At 42.3% G+C, this 20,599-nt stretch overlaps 3 protein-coding genes across 5 annotated transcripts; all 3 read left to right on the top strand.

The window, feature by feature from the left end:
- The first annotated feature begins 1,781 nt into the window (after positions 1-1,781).
- pus1 (pseudouridine synthase 1) lies at positions 1,782-5,409 on the top strand. Its single transcript, NM_001140749.1, is given in 6 exon segments — positions 1,782-1,849; positions 2,494-2,726; positions 3,587-3,724; positions 3,917-4,019; positions 4,328-5,025; positions 5,229-5,409. Coding segments are annotated over 5 exon segments (1,179 nt in total). The 5' UTR covers positions 1,782-1,849; positions 2,494-2,525; the 3' UTR covers positions 5,268-5,409.
- Positions 5,410-5,666: 257 nt separating this feature from the next.
- On the top strand, positions 5,667-12,460 carry LOC123744693 (nucleolar complex protein 4 homolog). Its single transcript, XM_045724282.1, has 15 exons — positions 5,667-5,889; positions 6,060-6,180; positions 7,204-7,310; positions 8,223-8,330; positions 8,646-8,795; positions 9,024-9,126; positions 10,154-10,188; positions 10,294-10,344; positions 10,432-10,543; positions 10,791-10,851; positions 11,106-11,216; positions 11,343-11,506; positions 11,679-11,761; positions 11,864-11,977; positions 12,195-12,460. The coding sequence occupies exons 1-15, from the start codon at positions 5,737-5,739 to the stop codon at positions 12,312-12,314; spliced, it is 1,593 nt and encodes a 530-aa protein (XP_045580238.1). The 5' UTR covers positions 5,667-5,736; the 3' UTR covers positions 12,315-12,460.
- A 352-nt stretch (positions 12,461-12,812) lies between these two features.
- vps29 (VPS29 retromer complex component) lies at positions 12,813-15,515 on the top strand. Of its 3 annotated transcripts, XM_014133945.2 has the most exons (5): positions 12,839-12,856; positions 13,647-13,658; positions 14,431-14,622; positions 14,747-14,982; positions 15,135-15,487. In XM_014133945.2, exons 1-5 carry the CDS (start codon positions 12,854-12,856, stop codon positions 15,250-15,252), a joined length of 561 nt encoding a protein of 186 aa, XP_013989420.1. In that variant the 5' UTR covers positions 12,839-12,853; the 3' UTR covers positions 15,253-15,487. The 3 variants fall into 3 exon arrangements, with proteins under 3 accessions (NP_001134144.1, XP_013989420.1, XP_045579230.1); NM_001140672.1 differs by lacking the exon at positions 13,647-13,658 and having other exon boundaries at positions 12,813-12,856; positions 15,135-15,515; XM_045723274.1 differs by lacking the exon at positions 13,647-13,658 and having other exon boundaries at positions 12,839-12,871.
- Positions 15,516-20,599: the final 5,084 nt, after the last annotated feature.

The raw sequence follows: 20,599 nt of genomic DNA, 5'->3' as shown, positions 1-20,599 counted from the left end.
TCTGTATACTTTCCGAATGCACTGTGTATGCCCTCCAAAGAAAGGTTGGTGGCAGTGGCATGTATTCATGGAGGCCAAGGAATTGTATCCTTGGCATCCATGAATATTGTATCTCACAGGAGAAAGCATCCGAGTGAGCGAAACAGCACCCCTCTCTCTCTATGTGTAGGCTATGTATCTGATGTTGTCTGGGACCAAACAAGTATTGTTGCAGCCCATAGCATTGAAGGGAAGGGAAGCCAGCGAGCATCTGGCCTCCATTGACAAAAAACTATAAATAAATAGCCAATCAGCATTGAGCTAAACTGAGCGATCTCAACTGTGAATGGTCCTGTTGCACCAAAGAAAAGTGTCAAGGGAAGCCAACTTGGATTTGGCGTCAGTCCTATCAAATCCCATTGAGATCATTCGTCATTGACAGAAAAACTTGTTGTTCTATGTCGTTGTGTTGTTGTCCTCCGGTGGTTAGCTAGCCAGCTAGCTAAAATTGGCCCTTTCCTAAATTAGCCATGGATGGAGAAAGGGATTTGGACTTGTGCTTTTACTTTATCCTCTGTACTGGCCAATGATTATAATGCCAATTCTGATCCAACCATTATGTCATACATTGTTGTGCCCCTGGCCTGAGAGGATGGAAGTTCACTTTGTAGCTAGATGTAGAAGGCTAATGTTAACTAGCTAATGTTGCCCATGAATGGAAGTTAGGCTAGCGAGCAAGCATTTTAGCCAGGTAGCCTAGGACAATAAAAATAAATACTTTACTGTATGACAGAGTGATAGACCGTTTCGTCAACTTGAAAGAGAGGAGGATGGCATTGGTGTTTCTCTACAAGTATGGTGAGTCAACATGTTTTACTACTTGTACAAACGCATGTGCAGCCACATCATATTTAGCTTATGTTGATTGGACTAAATTGTTTTTGGTATCTTTTAGTTGTGACTGTATTAGACTAAGCAGAGGTGATTTGTGGATGTTGAAATGTTGAAGTTGAAATGGTCCTAGAATAGTGGAGGCAGCTCCTGTTTTCGTTGCGACTTGCGTTAACTGTCTGTTGTTCTAAATTAATAGTTGTTTAGTGGTCTGCACATGTCGGATACATTCACTTGCTTGACCATGATGTAGGTCATGTAACGGTCTGTTACTGTACATGCAATATTCTTCGTGTACTTCACTGAACAGAGGTTACTATCTGGTTTTGTGATAAAACAAAGGTGTGGTTGAATTTATTCTGCCACTGTGTCTTCTTATTGTCTTGGCCTTTAGGCCTATATATCATGGTCGCAGGGCATAGGAATTAACAGGTTATAGAGCAAACAACACAATTATCACAAAACAGGTTGTATTATGGCTTGAAATCATCATCACATCTGGTTGGCAAGCATGTGAATGGTTTGTGTATGGTAGATGAAATGGTGGAACATGTTATATTGTTTTATGTTGAAGAGAGGCGAAAGGCTATAGTTATTGAGGTTGGATGGAGTTTGGAAAGGGATTGTAGAAGTTAGTAGGGCTCTTTTTTCTCAGAAGTACTGAGTCAGGTAGAATGATTTAGAAATGTGGAGCTTATGTTGTAAACCGTGATTGACCACACACTCCAGCACAGTAAGTGGCGGCATGCACCTTTAACGTTTGTTTGCAGAACCGCCATTATATCATAGAAGAAGAAGGGTAAGGTCAAAGTTGATTTTGCCCATGTGTGTCGCTGTTGCTGCCTGCAGTGATTGCTATCTAGCTTGTAAAGGGTTTCTTGCATTTTTGTTTCAGATTGTACAGCTGTCGTAAATGGATTAACTGCCAAAGTGGTGCTATAAGCAAGACGTGTATTTAACGATTTTTTGTGGATCACACGTGAGTCTCCTGCAAAGGATTTTTCCTATTTATTGCTGGTCATGGTAGCTAGTTAGCTGGCAAGGTAGAAAACCATAGGCAATTTGTATTTGTTGTGTGATGAAGCTAGTTTGCCTAGCTGAATCGGTAACGATAGCTAGCTGGCTCCTATTTAGATCTTCAGAACTTAAAACATGATCAAATGTCATTAAATGAAGACTTAAGAAATGATGAAAATGTGTCCACCAGTGTTGCGTATCAGAAGCGACAGTAAACCTAATTTAACGAAATTAGCTGACTACTTTGGAAGAAAGTCAAATTAAGAGAATGCATATTGTTGTGGTGTTCTAGTGTTAGTAAACGTTCATGTAATGATGAGCATTAGCTCCTCCTCCAGGCAGGTAGTCATGTAGATCTGAAATGATTGGATGTGTTACCTGTAGTGATTCTAGAGTACCTAGGGGAAAGGGGCTAGGTATCGATTTCAGCCTTAAGCCCACTGCTGGATTTCATTCCAGAAGGTTGTTCCCTCCGTTCTGGTCTCCTTCACTCCCCTTCTCAGATAGGATTTTTTAGATATGAAGTGATTTATTAGGAGAAAGGAACAGGGTGGAAACTTAACTCACTCACAATACTATCCCTTTAACTTGCTGTGTTTTCACCAGGTTGGCTTTACAAGTGTGCAGGGATCCGGTGGATGATGAGTGAAGAAGAGTCAGGAAATATGCTGATCAAGCCACTGAAACGAGTGGAGGAAGGAAATGGAGAGTCGGGTGAGAATGGACACATCAGAAAGAAGCTGAAGTCTGTAGAACCGACTGGCAATGAGAGGAAACACCCCAAAAGAAAAGTGGTCCTGCTTTTGGCATATTCAGGCAAAGGTTACTACGGTATGCAGGTTGGTATTAATCTTAATCTTTTCATGAATGGATGTTTTAATATAAATAGCTAGTCCTCCATTTAGGTGCAGCTTTCTAAATATACTGAACAAAAATATAAACTCAACATGTAAAATGTTGGTCCCATGTTTCATGAGCTGAAATAAAAGGTCCCAGAAATGTTCCATACGGACAGAAAACATATTTCCCTCAAATTTTGTGAACAAATTTGTTTACAACCCTATAATCCATCCATCTCCTGTAACAAGATAATCCATCCACCTGACAGGAGTGGCATATCAATAAGCTGATTAAACAGCATGATCATTACACAGGTGCACCTTGTGCTAGCGACAATAAAAGGCCACTCTAAACTGTGCATTTTTGTCACACAACACAATGCCACAGATGTCTCAGGTTTTGAGGGATCGTGCAATTAGCATACTGACTGCAGCTGTTGCCAGAGAATTTTAATGTTCATTTCGCTACCATTGGCAATGCGTCCAACCGTCCTCACAACCGCAGACCATGTGTAACCACTCTAGCCCAGGACCTCCACATCTGGCATCTTCACTTGTGGGATGGTCTGAGACCAGCCACCCAGACAGCTGATGAAACAGGAGTATTTCTGTCTCTAATAAAGCCCTTCTGTGGGGAAAAACATATTCTGATTGGCTGGGCCTGGCTCCCCAGTGGGTGGTCCTATGCCCACCCTTGGCTACGCCCCTGCCGAGTCATGTGAAATCTATAGATTAGGCCCTTATTTCAATTGACTGATTTCCTTATATGAACTGTAACTCAGTAAAATCGTTGAAATTGTTGCATGTTGCGTTTTAGATTTTTGTTCGGTATGCTTAATCTGCTGGGTTTTGTGTTTCAGAGAAATGCTGGATCCTCCCAGTTCAAAACCATTGAGGATGAGCTGGTCACAGCACTGATTAAGTCTGGGTGCATCCCAGACAACCATGGAGATGACATGAAAAAAATGTCGTTCCAAAGATGTGCGAGAACAGACAAGGTATGGGAGGCAAGCATGGAAAAGGCTTGGTTGCTGTCTGCACAAATGCATCCCTTGAGCAAGTATCCTTACAAATGTTTTATACCTGAAGATATTAAATGCACAGGAAAAGACATACACTTTGTGTGGCCTCAAACACAAATTCATTGTTATTACCTTGCTTTGTGATCAGCTTCATTTGTTTTCTGTCAGGGTGTTTCTGCAGCAGGTCAAGTGGTCTCTCTAAAACTGTGGATGATTGAAGACGTAATGGAAAAGATCAACTCCAATCTTCCACCACAGATCAGAGTGCTGGGTGAGATCGCACTGCTTCCTGTCAAATGTGTTGGAGACAAGCCTAAAACCGTCACAAAGCAGCCTATGGTTCTTGTATAAAGACAAGTCTTGGTGGTCCCTTTTGGGAAGTAATTGATTCAAGGTGTTATGTGAAAATGTGTTGGACATGCGCTGGCAATGCAATGTTGTTTGTCCAATGCTGTTTATTCTGCCTATTGGCTTGAACATATAATAAAAACAATTGATATCAAAAATAAAACTTTAAAGACGAGAACAGTTTAGTTACCAATGTTGTTCTGCATCGTTTGTGATCTTTTGTCCCTATAGGTCTGAAACGAGTGACTGGGGGCTTCAATTCTAAAAACAGCTGTGATGCCCGCACATATTCCTACATGCTCCCCACTGTGGCCTTCTCCCCAAAGGACTATTACACCAAGAATTACGCTGCGTTCCGCCTTGAGCCAGAGACACTGCAGAGAGTAAACCAGCTGTTTGGCAGCTACAAGGGCACCCATAACTTTCACAACTTCACCTCCCAGAAGGCCGCATGGGACCCCAGCGCCCGCCGCTACATCACAGAGATGTCCTGTGGCGAGCCCTTTGTTCGTGGCGGCGCCGAGTTTGCAGAGATTACTGTGCGTGGCCAGAGCTTCATGATGCATCAGATCCGGAAGATGATCGGCCTGGTGATAGCTGTGGTGAAGGGCTATTCGGGGGACGAAGTGTTAAAGCGAAGCTGGGGTGAGGAGAAAGTGGACGTGCCCAAAGCCCCCGGGCTGGGCCTGGTGCTGGAGAAGGTGCACTTTGACAGGTACAACAAGCGGTTTGGTGGGGACGGCCTCCATGAGTGCCTGGAGTGGACTGAAGAGGAGCAGGCCATCTTGGCTTTCAAGGAGGAGCACATCTACCCCAGCATTGTGGAGACAGAGTGCCAGGAAGGGTCCATGGCTAGCTGGATGGCCACACTGCCCATACATGACTTTGAGGCAACTGCAACAGGAGCTCAGGATAAGGATAGGGAGCAGGTGGGTGAATACAACACAATTATATATTTGCCAGTTCAATTATCAGTGGTTCTTTGTTAAAGTCCTACAAAATATTGAACATTATTAGATGAATCATCAACTATAAGCACTTCACACCCAGACCTCATAAAACCTGCTGTGTTTTTGGGAGGTGCCATCACCTTCACTTTTTTGAAACTCATAAAACTATTTTCCATTTTCAGGATGATGAGGAGGGTAATAGATCAGATTCTGCACTTTGAAGTCTCTGGCAAGTGGAAAGACACCTTTTGCTTTGCTGTATCTCAAGAATGAGCTTTTGTTTTGCTATGGAAATGCATCGTCAGTAATGCCACTGATTTACTCAATAATGAAGACATTTTAATAAACATTTTTGTTATTTTTAAATCATTGTGTGAATCCTTTCTAGTAAAATCTTTCAACACATTTTATTTGTAAGGATTTGTTAGTTGGATGTGTTTCATGAAACAAACACAGCTTGATAAGACATGTAGGTCTAAGACAGGATGCAATGATAGGAATGATGGTATTTTTATAAAGCTTTCAATTTGTTTTGCGATGTCACATGTAAATTATGGTAGTACATTTGTTACAGTACTGCTAGAATATTTATTTGAGATATTTGGCCAGGCCCTGCACCGTACACGCCGACCGCAAGGGGGCGAAATTAGAACGTAAAGGACGTCAACACTACCCTCATCTGGGGGGAAAATGGCGACTTCGAAGAGGTGCAACGTGAGTTCGGAAAACTTAACCGTAAATGATGTGAAAACACCTAAAATAGACATCAACAGTAAAGTAGATCTGATTATTCAGAGCAAAAAACATGCCAACGATGTGTTCGACGTTCTTGAGTATCTTCAGGTATGTAACTTAACGGAAACGTTCTAATGTGTGTGTGTTCAATGTTAGCTTTGCCTCTTGGTTTTGGAAAGCTAGCTAGCTAGCCCCCCACATTTTGTCCCCATGGTTCTCTTGGTGATTGACGATCTATATTACATATCAATGCACATTCTCCCCACTTTCATCCTCAGTCAGAGAAAGAGAAGAACGTTGTTTGTGCGATTAATGGATGTACTAAACTGTTCAGCACGTTGTTGGAGAGGGGAGACCTGTATGTTGGGCAACTGCCCAAAGAAGAGTTGTTGATTGGTGGTGAGTATCAGTTTTGCTCTGCAACTCCAGATCTGGCAACCAGAAAAAAGGTATACTAAAAATATATAAACGCAACGACCAACAATTTCAACGATTTTACTGAGTTACAGTTCATATAAGGAAATTGGTCAATTTAAATAAATTCATTAGGCCCTAATCTATGGATTTCACATGACTCGGCAGGGGCGCAGCCATGGGTGGGAGCCAGGCTCATCCACTGTGAAGCCAGGCCCAGCCAATCAGAATGGCTTTTTCCTCACAAAAAGGCTTTATTACAGAAAAATACTCCTCGGTTTCATCAGCTGTCTGGGTAGTTGGTTTCAGACTATCCCGTAGGTGAAGAAGCCGGATGTGGAGGTCCTGGGCTGGCGTGGTTACACGTGGTCTGTGGTTGAGGGCGGTTGGACGAACTGCCAAATTCTCTAAAACAACATTTGAGGCGGCTTATGGTAGAGAAATGAACATTCAATTCTCTGGCTACAGCTCTGGTGGACATTCCTGCAGTCAGCATGCCAATTGCATGCTCCCTCAACTTGAGACAGCTGTGGCGTTGTGACTAAACTGCCCATTTCAGAGTGGCCTTTTATTGTCCCCAGCACAAGGTGCACCTGTATAATGATCATGCTGTTTAATCAGCTTCTTGATATGCCATACCTGTCAGGTGGATGGATTATCTTGATACAGGGGAAACGCTCACTAACAGGGATGTAAACAAATTTGTTCACCCAATTTGGGAGATTTGTTTTTGGTGTGTGTGTATGGAACATATCTGGGATCTTTTATTTCAGCTCATGAAACATGGGACCAACACTTTACATGTTGAGTTTTATATTTTTCTTCAGTATTATTGTGGCATTTCCTCACCAAGGACAACAAATGTAGTCTGATTGGGAAAAGTCTTTAGTTCAGTAACATCTATAGAGTTAGACTTCACAAATGAATGATATACCTTTAGGTGTCTTGTATCTCTATGTTGCTTGGGCCTCAGTCTATGCCGGCCACTGACTTTTTGTGTCCTGGCAGGTGATCGCAGTGCGGATGAGAAGTACTGCATGTTCATCCGCCACCGATACAACGGTTGTTTGGAGCTGCTGCTGGAGCACATTAGCCATGAATCATACCAGATTAAGGCGAGTTACTTTTTTGCCAACACCAAAAGGTCATTGTTAGGGCCAGGAGGGAAGACTCTGGCCTGGTCCCAGATCAGTTTGAACTCTTGCCTACTCCTTATCACTCAATTTCATAAGGAGTTTGTGAGAGAGCAGAAACACTGGCAACCAGGCTAAGAAAACTCTGGGCCCTAGTTAGTCCCAATTGTGGCACATAGAAGAAAAAAACGAAATGTCCCTTGTCGGTCACAAACGTTATATAAAATTATATTTGAACATACTCTGCCGATTGGCCGTCGGGGTTGTCCTTCAGTGGGTTGAAATTTGAAACAAAATATCCACAGGAAAGTATTATTAAAACTACTTCTAAACGCAAGTCTCGGGCTGTGGCAATCAAGAGTTGTGCACGTGCTTTAGGTCAAGAGCAAACAAGATGGAAGTACATGCACTTAATGCATTCATACTAACTGAAGTCTTGCAGGTGTTTACATTTGCACATATGCTAGGGGTAGACATTTCAACAGCAGTACTGGCACTCTAAAAATTCTGATAAGTAATACTTTCCTGTGGATATTTTGTCAAAAATGTTGACCCACTGAAGGACCAAACTCACAGACAACCGGTCAAGTAAGTTAAAATTGTATTTAACATTCTGGCTTGTAATTAAACTGTTTGCAGTGCTTTGTTTCAGACTGTATACCAGTAATTGGTATCTCAGTCTGATTTAGGTTCTAGAATAAAGGGTCAGCTGCTTCATAAGTTCTGCTTTATTAGGGCCTGGTGTTTTTATGGTGTCTGGTCACACGGTAAAGAAAAACATTGGTCCTAATCATTAGTAACGTATGGTGTGTGTGAAATGTACTTTTTTTAAATGAAGGATTTAGTAAAATGTTGAGTGTGTTTGGGCTGACGATGCTATTTATTCCGATGCAGGAGAGTGCCCTGTGTGCACTGATGGAGTTTGCCTCCATGGAAGGGAAGTTCCCCCTCCAAGACTTGGATTGGAGCGAACACTACAGCTTCCCAAGAGAACTCATCCAGGTAGGGGTTTCAGTTAAATACTGTACTACATGTTAGTTGCCTGGCGCAAATGTTACACAATTTAAACTGTCATAAGGGTGCATTTGCGCACCAAGATGCAAGTTTGAAGCTGGACCACATCTATTTATGTTTTATTCAAATCAAATATATTTTATTCAAAGCGACTTAGTCAAGTGTGCAGACATTGTTGGTATGGGTGGCACCAGTGGCAATCGATCCCAGAATCCTTGGCGTTACAAGCGCCATGCTCCACCAACTGACCCACACCTGTTACATTGAGATTTTGTCTGTAACGATCCATTGCTCTGTGACCAGGCAGTGGTGGAGCGGCTGCTCTCTCAGGAGGAGGATATGGCAGTTCTTATCTCCAGATTTCAGGAGTACCTGGATATGGAGGATGTGCGTTACTACGTCATGAGCTCCGTCCGGGAGAACGTGGGCAGGGTGATGGACAAAACCAAAGGGGTAAGCCCAACCAGGACTTGTGTCTGCGTTTGGAGGTTCTAAATGAGATGGTTTATTGTAACTTGTTTAGGTGTTTGTTTTTTATAGCAGTTATGTATTTTTAACATTCTTCACTATTTTGTCTTCAATCACCTCAGTTGACTTGTGCTCCATGCCTTAGCTCAAGTGTTGGGCTGTCATATCTGGCTGATATTGTTTGTTTAGAATGGTCTTGTCTTGTCGCTTCAGGCAGTGATGCCCATTTACCAGAACAACGTATTCACTCTGCTGTCCAATATCAACATGCCTAGCCAGGAGTCAGAACTCACCAACTACCTGGTCAAACAGGAAGGTCGGCCTGCTGTTTTGCTCTTATGCTATATATTAAAATGAAAACAATGCATTTTTAGTAACTTGTATGCAACATGTTCTTAAAATTGTCCATATTATTCAATGGGAAGGTGCATAAAGATGGAGGCCCCCCATGTACTTAGCACAAATGCTTAGTTCGCCGTATTGTACATTGCTCCGTTTTTTTACAGCATTAGCACAGTATACATGATCCAAATTCTAGCTCCAAGACGGTGGCAATTGGGAAAAAAACAAAGTAAATTGTGCTGGTTTACTGGTACATTGAACCATGTCGTGCGCCGTAGTTTACGAACTCTATGGGTAGTGCTAAAAACAATGATGTCATATCTGAATTCCTCTATCTTTATGCACCTTCACCATTGTTATGCAAAGGTACCGTTAATTTATCCGAGTGGCTGTGTTGCCAAATTCTCTGGATGTCTCTTCCTATAGCTAAACACCTGAAGCTTCTGTGTGTGCGTGGGATTCTCTACGCACAGATTTTTTTTTAGCTGCTGCTCCTTCCACTGCCGCTTCCCCCTTCCTCTCCGCAGCGATGATCGGACGTCTTTGTCTGGTGTAGCCGACAACCTTTGACATGTTGTAGAAAAGATGATTTAACAAACTTTGTCTGTTGTAACAGTAGGCTATTATAAAACATAAGCACAACAGACGGGCAGTCTAAATAGCGATTTCATGTTCTTTTTACATGAGCTATGTAGGCAGCAAATCAAACACAAGCAGAACACAGGCAGTCTAAATAGAGATTTAATGTTATGTTTTCATCGTCATTCAAACATTGTCGAGGCAGACAGTCAAAGTTGTAGTGTTTTTTTTGGGGGGGGGGGTAAGTAAGAAATGTGAAGGGAGGGTGAGCAGCAGCTACGTAGAAAAAAGGTGTGCGTAAAATAACACATAAGCAGAATGTGATTCGGTTCTTTAGCTCTGGGGAAGATGCTTCCAGACTTCCTTCTGTTGCTCAGCCTTAACTTACTGTGTGATCGATTGCCCCTTGGTTCATTTTACAGCTAAACATGAAGACTGGAAAGCAGCCAAACTAAAAGTAAGCAAAGCCTCCTATCAACTGGAGAAAACATGCTTTTTGTGTCTCATGATTAGAAGTATTGCTATAAGTGTGAATGTAATGATTATCTCTCCTTCCCATCAGGAACACAAGCGTGCCTTTGAGCGGTTGTGGCTCGGGTTTCTGAAGTATAAGGTATAAGATCCACTTTAACATATAGACCACCTTTGTTCCAGCCTAGAGTCCCAGAATTTTCAGTCTCATGTCTTTCATACCCTGTAGTTGCCCAGCAGCATGTACAAGAAGGTGCTGGTGATCCTCCATGACTCAATCCTGCCCCACATAAGCAATCCCACAGTGATGATCGACTTCCTGACTGCAGCCTATGATGTTGGTGAGTTGAGTTTCCATAGTTTGTCACCTATAGAACAATCTGACTAGATGCCACACTGTACTGAAAGAGAAGAGTACTGCGAGAAATATCTTATTTGTGGTGTACTCTAACCATGAGTGGGCATGAGTATGTTAGAACTTCTGTAATACAGCCATACTGATCACCCACAGTGGCATCCTGTGTAGCTTTTTTTTGTACGACTGGGAAAGTTAATTTCTGGTATATTGTTTTTTCTGTGTCTGTACAGGAGGGGCAATCAGTCTGCTGGCTCTCAATGGCCTGTTTGTGCTCATCCATCAGCACAACCTGTGAGTATTCCACACTCTTAGTGCAGAAAGTACTGAACCAGGGAACGTTGTCTTCATTAAGCTTCTGAAGGTTTAGGTTTTTGCATTGGATGCAAACTATTTAAACAGAGGTAGACATTACCCACTATCATAGGAACAAAAAAACCTGGTCCTAGCTATTGAATATGTTTCAGTTGGAGTTACTTTCCCTCAACACTAGAGTCAAGTGACTATTCTAGTAATAACCGTCTAAGTGTGTGCCTGTGTGTTTGCAGAGATTATCCCGATTTCTACAAGAAGTTGTACAGCCTGCTGGAGCCCTCTGTTTTCCATGTGAAGTACAGAGCACGCTTCTTCCACTTAGCTAACCTCTTCCTCTCCTCCACGTAAGACCTCTCTGTCATGATCACTCCATTAACTATCGATGACTGGCATTTTATCCTCACACTTGCTGTAAATCAGTAAACAGTTATCAACTATTTGTCCATGGTGTCTTTTCTTTCTCTCTCCAGTCACCTGCCAGTCTACTTGGTGGCAGCGTTTGCCAAGCGTCTGTCCCGCCTGGCCCTCACGGCGCCACCTGCTGCTCTGCTCATGGTACTGCCCTTCATCTGCAACCTGATCCGCCGCCACCCTGCCTGCCGAGTCCTCATTCACCGGCCTAGTGCAGCAGACGGTAAGTGTCCCCATTTCACCCCATACATTCACCTGTCTGGAGATGGGAATGAATTAATTTGATTATGATGATAATATTGTGGTGGTTTGACATATATAGGCTAGGTCTTAAAAGGGCTTTCCAATAGATAGATTTTTTGACATGGCTTGTCATTTTCTGTGTGTTTGGACAGAAGCCTGTGATGACCCCTACCTGATGGAGGAGGAGGACCCCTCCCAGTGCCACGCCCTGGAGAGCAGCCTATGGGAGCTTCAGGTGTTTAGGGGCATCCAGAGAAACAAACACATTATCCATAGAGATGAACACAGCCAAACTCACTGTGCTCTTCACTTTCCCCTCCTGCTCTCCTGAGTGTAGACCCTGCAGAAGCATTACCACCCTGATGTGGCCAAGGCTGCCATGGCGATCAACAAGCCACTGTCACAGCAGGAGGATGACATCAGTGAGCTGCTGGAGCTATCCACCTATGAGGTGAGGTGACATGACCAAATTCTGATTGTCCTTTCGTCCACTTTTTGGTCCTCCTGGTGGTTCACAATCCCAAGTGTTTTTACTTTGTTGGTGAGGATATTAATCATTTGTTAGCATGTTATGTTTGTCAGTGTATTGGTGTCTGTCACTAAATGATAAAAGCCATGCATGTACACCATGTTGTTGATGGAATGTGGCTCTGTGTCTGTGCACACAGCTGATGGAGCGGGACCTAAAGCATAAGCAGAGCAAGACTGTGCCGCTGGAGTTTGACCCTGCCACCCAGCTGCTGCAGGGCTCTGGGGGGGTGCTGGGCCTGAACTTCTCTCTAGAGTAGAGACAAACAACCCCAGGACACTCGCATACCTAGCTCTCTGAACCTCGCTGTCTCTCTCCCATATCCCCTTTTCATTCCACATCCACGATTACATCTTTCTGTTTGGAATTAATTGTACCCCAATAAACCTTTCTAGAAAACTGTGAGCTGTGTTTATAATTTAGTCTTATTGTCAGATAAGATTTACAATGTGTTGTAGATGTTGACTCATTGGTATGAATGTCAGCAATCTCTGTGAGACTGATATAATTTTATACAGAAGTTAAATAAGGTTTGACAGGGAGGGAGTAGCACTTGAAAGATACATTCACAACTCTATGCATTATGTTTATAATGCATTCGAATGGGGGCATTGAGATAGAAAGTAAAGCAATGAAGTTCAGAAAATGGAAAGAATCCACCTTGCTCACATTCGAGTATGTTCTACATTGGCCTCCGTAAAATTGCTCGGCATTCATTGGCTGATTGAATGACTTAGTGTAAACGTCATTACGTTTTCTTGCGTAGCTGCTTCCTGAAGCCCAACAGCAAAATAGACGATGGTAAGTGAAAATAAAGTAAATATTAGATTTTTTTTTAACCTTATTTATTTTTCGTTAACAGTGCTTGTATGTTGATGTATGGACTAATTGCCTTGTGACCGTAAACTCTCTAGATCCCAGCATATAAAGCATGTTGGTCTGCTAGGTAGCCCGAGATGGATGAACGATGATCACATGACAAAAAGTGGTCTGAATAACCAAACGCAGCACTGCTCAAATCAATCACCCTTTCAATCTGCATTGGGTTCTACTTTAAATTTGTCATTGTCTGTGAATCTGTGTGATGAGATTGAGTTTGCTCGAGTAGCTAGCTAACGTTAGCTAATTTCCTTCTCCATGTCTTAGCTAGCAGGTGATTTCTTCATTTTCTCTGGTTGTTTAGCTACCACACCATGTCATTTCTCATTCGTACTCATCGCAGCAAGTTACGTATTTAAATTCAGTAATATTCGTTTTTGTATTTTAGTTTGATTTCAACTTTATGGACCTTTTTACTTTGTGTCAGTGCACAAACCTAACGTTAGTGTTTGGTAGGGGCACTACTATAATCACTCACGCTTTAGTTTTGATCTAACTTGCAACCCACTAACAATTAAGCCTATCATCTATTGTCACCTTACTAACATTTATTTGTTTGTAGTTTCCTTAATTTTTTAAGTTTTCACTTTTGTCCCACCTTGTTTTATTTTTTTCCTTTCCAATCTTCGATCTTGCTTCATGTCAATCTCTCCACACACATCCTGTTACCCACCCTACCCCTGTCTCCAATCGTCTTCTGCTCTGTATTCAGGCTGGTCACCGGGTAAGTGCACGCTCTCTGTGTTGGACCCTGTCCTCTGCCTGTTCTACCTCTTCTGGAGGCTTGTGTTGCAGACTAATGGAGCGATGCCTGTCATAGTAACACCCCGTACCTTGCTAAACTCTAATTGTTAGCCCAATAATGATGTCCTGGTAATAAAGACATTTTACATACATACATACATACATAAACACCAAGAATGTTGCCATGTATTCAGGTGAGGTTATTGAGCAATCTGTTTGATACATTTAGAGGCAACTCTAAAAACAAGCTGTCTTATTTTGGGTACACTGACCCTTTGCTGGATGGTTGGTGATGTAGTATGACCTTTCTAATGTGTGATGTGGAAAAATAAATACACTTTAATTATTTGTTAGATCAGTTTGTCTGAACAGCGACTATCTGTGGGGATAGAGTATTCTGCGGAATTGGACCAGAAGCTTTAGTCCTTGATCAAATTGGCAAAACACAATCTTCTTCTAATTACCATGGAGTACTGATATACCCTACTCGAGAACTTATAGTTATCTTCCAAATCAAGGACCAAAGTTGTGGCATTTTTAAGATGAATTGAAATTCAATACGACAGACTAGTTGAGCATTTGCAAGTCACATGTTGAATTTCATTTCCTGAGTTGGCTGAGCTGAAATGGTATCGACTCCAAACTTGATGTCATCCTCCTAATGGACAGCCTACATTTTGTAAGTATGACAGAGCTCCCTCCTGTAACTGTTGCCAACATATCTCATCTCTCCATCCACTGTTTGATGCCAGTTGGTCCTGGTGTTAGGTGACCTGCACATCCCCCACCGATGCAACACCCTACCAGCCAAGTTTAAGAAGCTGTTGGTGCCTGGCAAGATCCAGCACATCCTCTGTACAGGAAACCTCTGCACCAAGGAGAGCTATGACTACCTGAAGACACTGGCCGGGGACGTACACATTGTCAGGGGAGACTTTGATGAGGTTTTTATATCCGCTTCCCTTATGCTTTATTACATGATCCATTATATCAAAATGTATGTGTAATCTTTTAATAGGTAAGGAAAGTGGATGACCTGTGGTGTTTTCTGCCTTCTCTGCCCTACAGAACCTGAACTACCCGGAGCAGAAGGTGGTGACAGTAGGTCAGTTTAAGATCGGCCTGATCCATGGGCACCAGGTGATCCCCTGGGGGGACATGGCAAGCCTGGCCCTGCTGCAGAGGCAGCTCGACGTCGACATCCTCATCTCTGGACACACGCACAAGTTCGAGGCCTTCGAAAACGAGAACAAGTTCTACATCAACCCCGGCTCAGCAACTGGAGCCTACAACGCACTGGAAAGGTAATGGTGGAATTTCTACAAATTAAGCCGTTGGCATATTTATTGGGTCATTTAGCAGATGTTCTTAAAGTGACTTAGTAAATTGCTAACTGCTAGCATTACACTGGTGTGTAAACATAAGCATTCCTCTCCCCTGTTTGGTTTCTCCTCAGCAACATCATCCCGTCCTTTGTATTGATGGACATCCAAGCATCCACAGTGGTGACGTACGTATACCAGCTCATAGGAGATGACGTCAAAGTGGAGAGGATTGAGTACAAGAAATCCTAAACCCAGGGCTGAAAAGGGAGGGGTGAGGCAAGGGGTGCTGTCGTTCAGTGTATCGTTTCATTCCTTTCTACCTGCAGCTCCAACTACATAACCACAAAAATGCTCTACCATAACTGTTTGCTAACTTAACTCTATAAAGAAATGTATAATATCTTTTATGTCATCCCCATTGGCATGTGTTCCACCCACCATGTGGTGTCTGTAAAATTTTTAAAATAAAAAAATGCAATTGTCACATGAGTTTGCATAATGTCATTCAAATAAATATTTGGTGCCACTTTTTGAATTGTATGTATTGTCATGTAAAATGTCTTGTAAGTACATGTAGCTCCATGGCCTTTTATTTTCCTGTAGCGAGTCTTCTCTTACTAATTTCACCCACAATAAGAATCCCATTTCATTCTCAGCCACCTGTTCATATTAAATTGTAAGACACTTAAAGAAAACACTTTTAGGGATACTTCAGGATTTTGGCAATGAAGTATGCTAGCAGATACATGTGGACTTCCAGTCATTGCGCTAATGCTAGTTAGCATTGGCTCGCAAAACTACCTCTAACTTCCTTCATACTGGACACAGAGACATAAAATGATATCCACAAGATCATCTGACTCTGGGGAAGTAGATAACAGGCCTCATTGCCAACATCCCGAAGTATCCCTTTAACACTAAAAGAAAATTACACCACATGTAAAAACACTGAAAACAAATGAGCGATGCCGTCATATGATTGAGGATAAGTCGTCTTGCTCCCCCATAGACAATGAGCTCATGCATTCACTCAGAGTCATCAGCCATCTAACTCCAGGAAGTATTTTTATGAACACTGATAAAGGCACAGATGTAAGCATGGAGTAATTTGGATAACAAAATGTGTGCAATACTAAAGCAAAAACTGCCCTGAGCACTTTAGTCCTGCTTTTTGGACTTCCTGTCTTTTGACACAGAATAACCTGGTGATGTCCTGTAGGGTTAACCACAGGCAAAAAAAAAGTTTTTGACATCAGATTCTAAAAAGTAAACTCCATACACCTCATTTGTTGATTGGGGATATTTGGTAGAATGGTTTATCCATATGTCCTTGGGTCCACGATGCGGTTGAGGCGTGGTCTTGCTGCGAATTTTGGAATGATGTTAATTCGTCTCATGACTTAACATGGGTGTTCATCCAACCTCTGGATACACATCTAGGACTAGGTCCTTCTCCCTTACAGAACCTACAAACAAAAATGTGAATCCTATGAGCACTTTTCTTATGCCTCAAACAGGTATGACCACCAATCTTAAACATCATCATTGTAGTACTTCACTGTCCCCCAACCTCCTTGTAGGATGTGTCCACCATGGGTATAGAGTAACCCCTATGTCCTACCTGTCCTGATGCATCTGTGCAGCACATTTTAGGTAATGTTTCTGGATGAGTTTATGTGCATGCTCTGTAAGCATCAGCAATCGTGTATGGGTAACGCTTCTGTCCTGGTGTCAGCTCCGAGTGCTGCAGTAGGAGAGGGACAGAGTATAGTGTTTCATGTCTCACCCTAAAGATCTAGAATCTGAAGAAACATTTGATATTTACCAGATTTGTCTTTCAAGGTAGTGTCTGATTTGACTAAAATGTGATGGTTTGCGGATGTGTTATTTGCCCCAAATACCAGCCAAAATGGGGCTTCAGCCATAGTCATAAGACTCTGTATGGTTTATAGTATATGCTGAATTTTTGGTGTCTGCCTTGCAGCTGGTGTTCTTTCCTGGATCTTTGGTGTAAACCCTGCAGCTGGTGTTCTTTCCTGGATCTTTGGTGTAAACCCTGCAGCTGGTGTTCTTTCCTGGATCTTTGGTGTAAACCCTGCAGCGGGTGTTCTTTCCTGGATCTTTGGTGTAAACCCTGCAGCTGGTGTTCTTTCCTGGATCTTTGGTGTCAACCCTGCAGCTGGTGTTCTTTCCTGGATCTTTGGTGTAAACCCTGCAGCTGGTGTTCTTTCCTGGATCTTTGGTGTAAACCCTGCAGCTGGTGTTCTCTGGATTCTCAAGGCTTGATCAAGGTTAACACTGACCAACGCTGCACCAAGAAAAAATGAAAACACATTTTAATTTGACTAATAGCCAAATACAGTTTAGCCGAATTATATTCCCCATGTCTTTTTTTCAACTTTCCTCTCATCGTGTGTGTATATGTTATTATGGATCAATGGGTCTATATAGAGACAGGTTGTTTTACAGTGGAGAATTAAGGAGAGTGGATCAGCAAAATAATAGCACATTTGGTAGCTAACAAAAACAACACCTTTACTTCTACTCCTGAAATAGTCTTATAACTGGTGTGTACTGTAGAAGAAATAAAAAAAAATGAAATAGAAAGGTTGACGGGGCTCCCAGACACTGCGCCAGCCATGACTTAATCAGTGTTACAATGCTGACAACCTCTGAGTCAAGAAGCAATTTTTCCCACATTTCTAACATTACATTTGAAGGACATTTAAGCATCTTTGCGCATAACTTGATACTTGGCAGATAATGGATATGGAGTCCTCCATTCGGTCCTGTCATACTTTGTTCTAAACTCACCATAGAGATGATACTTGCGTACAGTGAATGGAGAAATGATCAACCATCAACTTGACCACATAGTAGTAATGTCATAAATGAGACTGGACATGTCTTGTTAGCAGCCTTCGGTGATATAAGTGACTGTATGGCACTACCATGGCAACTTAATTCCAACAATCCAATCAAACATTCTGAACACCATAACTCATCTTTCTTTCTAGAGAGTGGTTCATTTTCTCTGAGTTTAGTTATTGTATTTGCGATGGTTTTGTAGTGTACTATTGTTGTTTTGTTGGTGTCTCTTTACATGGTTGCTTTACACCCTGGAATCCTTGATGGACTCCCAAATGGCGAAGTGCTTCAGGACACCTTGTTCCCCCCCATGATCCCTAAGGAGTGGGCTGCCACCTCTAAGCTTCAGACCGATACTTACACTGTTCTGAATATTCTCTACGAACGACACCTGAAAACTGAACATACCACGACCACCACCAACACTGAACAAACCTCACACCAGACAACCCAAGATGATGCTACGCCCACCTTTGAATCACTACGGACCCATTTAAGCTGAGCTCCGGACTGGGGAGAACGCTAGAGTGTGTGAGATTATCTGGAGGGGGCTTGTTTAATGAGACTGAAGATAGAAAACTGGAGGCAACAGGTTCTGTAGTTTTAGGTCAGTCCTGTGTGTTGGGTGGACTGGGCCTGCTACTGAAAATCAGTTTCAAAGGCCTTCTACAGGTAAAGTATTTGTATTTATTATGGATCCCCATAAACTTCTCTTAAGGAAGTTATACAATTTTAAAAACATTACAATACATTTCACAACAGATTTCACACCACATGAAGTGTGTGCCCTTGGGCCACTACTGTACTACCACATGTCTACAACACAAAATCCATGTGTACATGTGTGTATAAATCAAATCCAAATCAAACTTAATTTGTCACATGCGCCGAATACAACAAGTGTAGACCTTACTGTGAAATGCTTACTTACAAGCCCTTAACCAACAGTGCAGTTCAAAAAGAGTTAAGGAAATATTTACCAAATGAACTAAAGTAAAAATAAAATAAATACAAAAGTAACACAATAACATAACAATAACGAGGCTATATACAGGGGGTACTGGTACAGAGTCAGTGTGTGAGGGTTGAGGTTAGTTGAGGTAATTTGAACGTGTAGGTAGGGGTGAAGTGACTATGCTGTCCAGTACTTTAAAAATATCTTCTCATGTTGTCCTGGTTTCCAGTGGTTTCCAGAAGAGGATGTCTTCCTTAATTGACCCCCCATAAACGTAACAGACATATACCAGGAGCTGTGCCAGGCCCGCCACGTCTGTTGACTCAATCCATCTGTAATGCATAGAATTGACTGGCTTGTATGCGAAGCAGTAATTGTTTCAAAACATCTCCTGCCATGTCACTGATGCGTCGTGAAACAGTGTTGTTTGATAAAGATATTGTCTGTATAGTTTTTTGGCCTTTCCCCCAGCATTCTCCCAGCCATTTCCGTGGCAGCAGGAAGAATGAAGTCCTCCACAATAGCACGGGGCTTGCCTGTCCTAGCCACTCGGTAGCTCACCATATAAGACGCTTCTAGCCCTTATTAATGGTATTTGTTGCTTTTATACATGTCTTACATCTGAAAAGTCGTCTTAATTCTCGCTCCAAAAACTCCTGTGGCTTATTTTTTATCAAATTGGCATGTTTTATTTCTAAATGTCTGCGCAAGAGTGAAGGTTTCATCGAGTTGTGAGATAGTACTTTTGCACATATAACACACTGTGGCTGAGGAAAGGCACTACTCCCAATATAAGTCAACCCCAAATCGTAGTTTTTGCAACTCTTCGATGGTCCAACGTCCCTGTCCGTTGTTCGGTGCTTTCCTTCAGCTGCATCAGATTCACAACTGTCAGTGTCCATGCTAGCTGGGCTAACAACAAATGTTGAATTACTGGTGCTAGCATTGGATGTCCTCGTGGATGCAGATCAAATTGTGTCGTCGACAGGTGCAGGTGTAGTACTGCTGGTAGTAGCAGTACTACCAGTAGAGCTGGAATGTGTCCATTTAACCGAATGAGCAGCAGCTACGTTTGGCTACATACGGACCATTAGTGGAATTCCCGCGAGAGAGTAACGGTTAATGTGATTGGATGTTAATTATTTGACTAGGCTACCTGCATTTGACATTGTGTTGTTATTTCGCTGAACACTAGGTGGTTTAATTTTATTTTGAGCAGTGAAACGAGGCTACTCAGGTTAGAAAAAAACACACCCAAATGTATAGCTCCTTTGGAAAATAGAAATTAATCACATTTTTATTCGACGGCATTGCGCGTAGCCCAGTTTGGGAATACCTGCTGTAGAGCATCTTCTGTTTCCAAAAGGTGTCAAAGTTACCTATGAAAGTTATGCCAACATAGCTACAGTAGTCTTTTAGCCAAGTGTGACATGCCAGTAGCCTGTTGAATCTTTCACAGACATGTACCAGTGATGGTGTCTGACCCCACATGGACTATGACAGCTTGAGCCCCCAGTGATGTGATGCTTCCTAAGGCTTTAGGAAAACACTACAACGTTATCCATTAATATCAATATAGTTTTGCTTTCCTACTGAGACGAAGGGTCTGGTTGCCTTGGAGCTTGATGTTGACCAAGAGGAGTGGCCCTAGCAAGAAGAGCGGCTGTTACTTATGTTTCCACCACTGAACACACTGCCTGCCAATATGCAACATTCTTCATTTTGATATTTGAAATATTTTGATAAAGATGTTCCTCACTAATATACTTGCTG

The sequence above is a fragment of the Salmo salar genome, chromosome ssa09 (assembly GCF_905237065.1).
Source record: "Salmo salar chromosome ssa09, Ssal_v3.1, whole genome shotgun sequence".
Taxonomy (NCBI): Eukaryota; Metazoa; Chordata; class Actinopteri; order Salmoniformes; family Salmonidae; genus Salmo; species Salmo salar.
Note: the sequence above shows the minus strand (reverse complement) of the source record. Positions and strands in the feature narration are given on the sequence as shown.

Bases quoted from the DNA above. Each gene is read 5' to 3' on its own strand.
- LOC123744693 (XM_045724282.1), top strand. From the start codon at position 5,737: ATGGCGACTTCGAAGAGGTGCAACGTGAGTTCGGAAAACTTAACCGTA. The intron at 10,345-10,431 runs GTATAAGATCCA...CATACCCTGTAG, and splicing joins TCGGGTTTCTGAAGTATAAG to TTGCCCAGCAGCATGTACAA. The intron at 11,507-11,678 runs GTAAGTGTCCCC...GTGTTTGGACAG, and splicing joins CCGGCCTAGTGCAGCAGACG to AAGCCTGTGATGACCCCTAC.
- vps29 (XM_045723274.1), top strand. The intron at 14,623-14,746 runs GTTTTTATATCC...TCTGCCCTACAG, and splicing joins TCAGGGGAGACTTTGATGAG to AACCTGAACTACCCGGAGCA. The intron at 14,983-15,134 runs GTAATGGTGGAA...GTTTCTCCTCAG, and splicing joins GCCTACAACGCACTGGAAAG to CAACATCATCCCGTCCTTTG.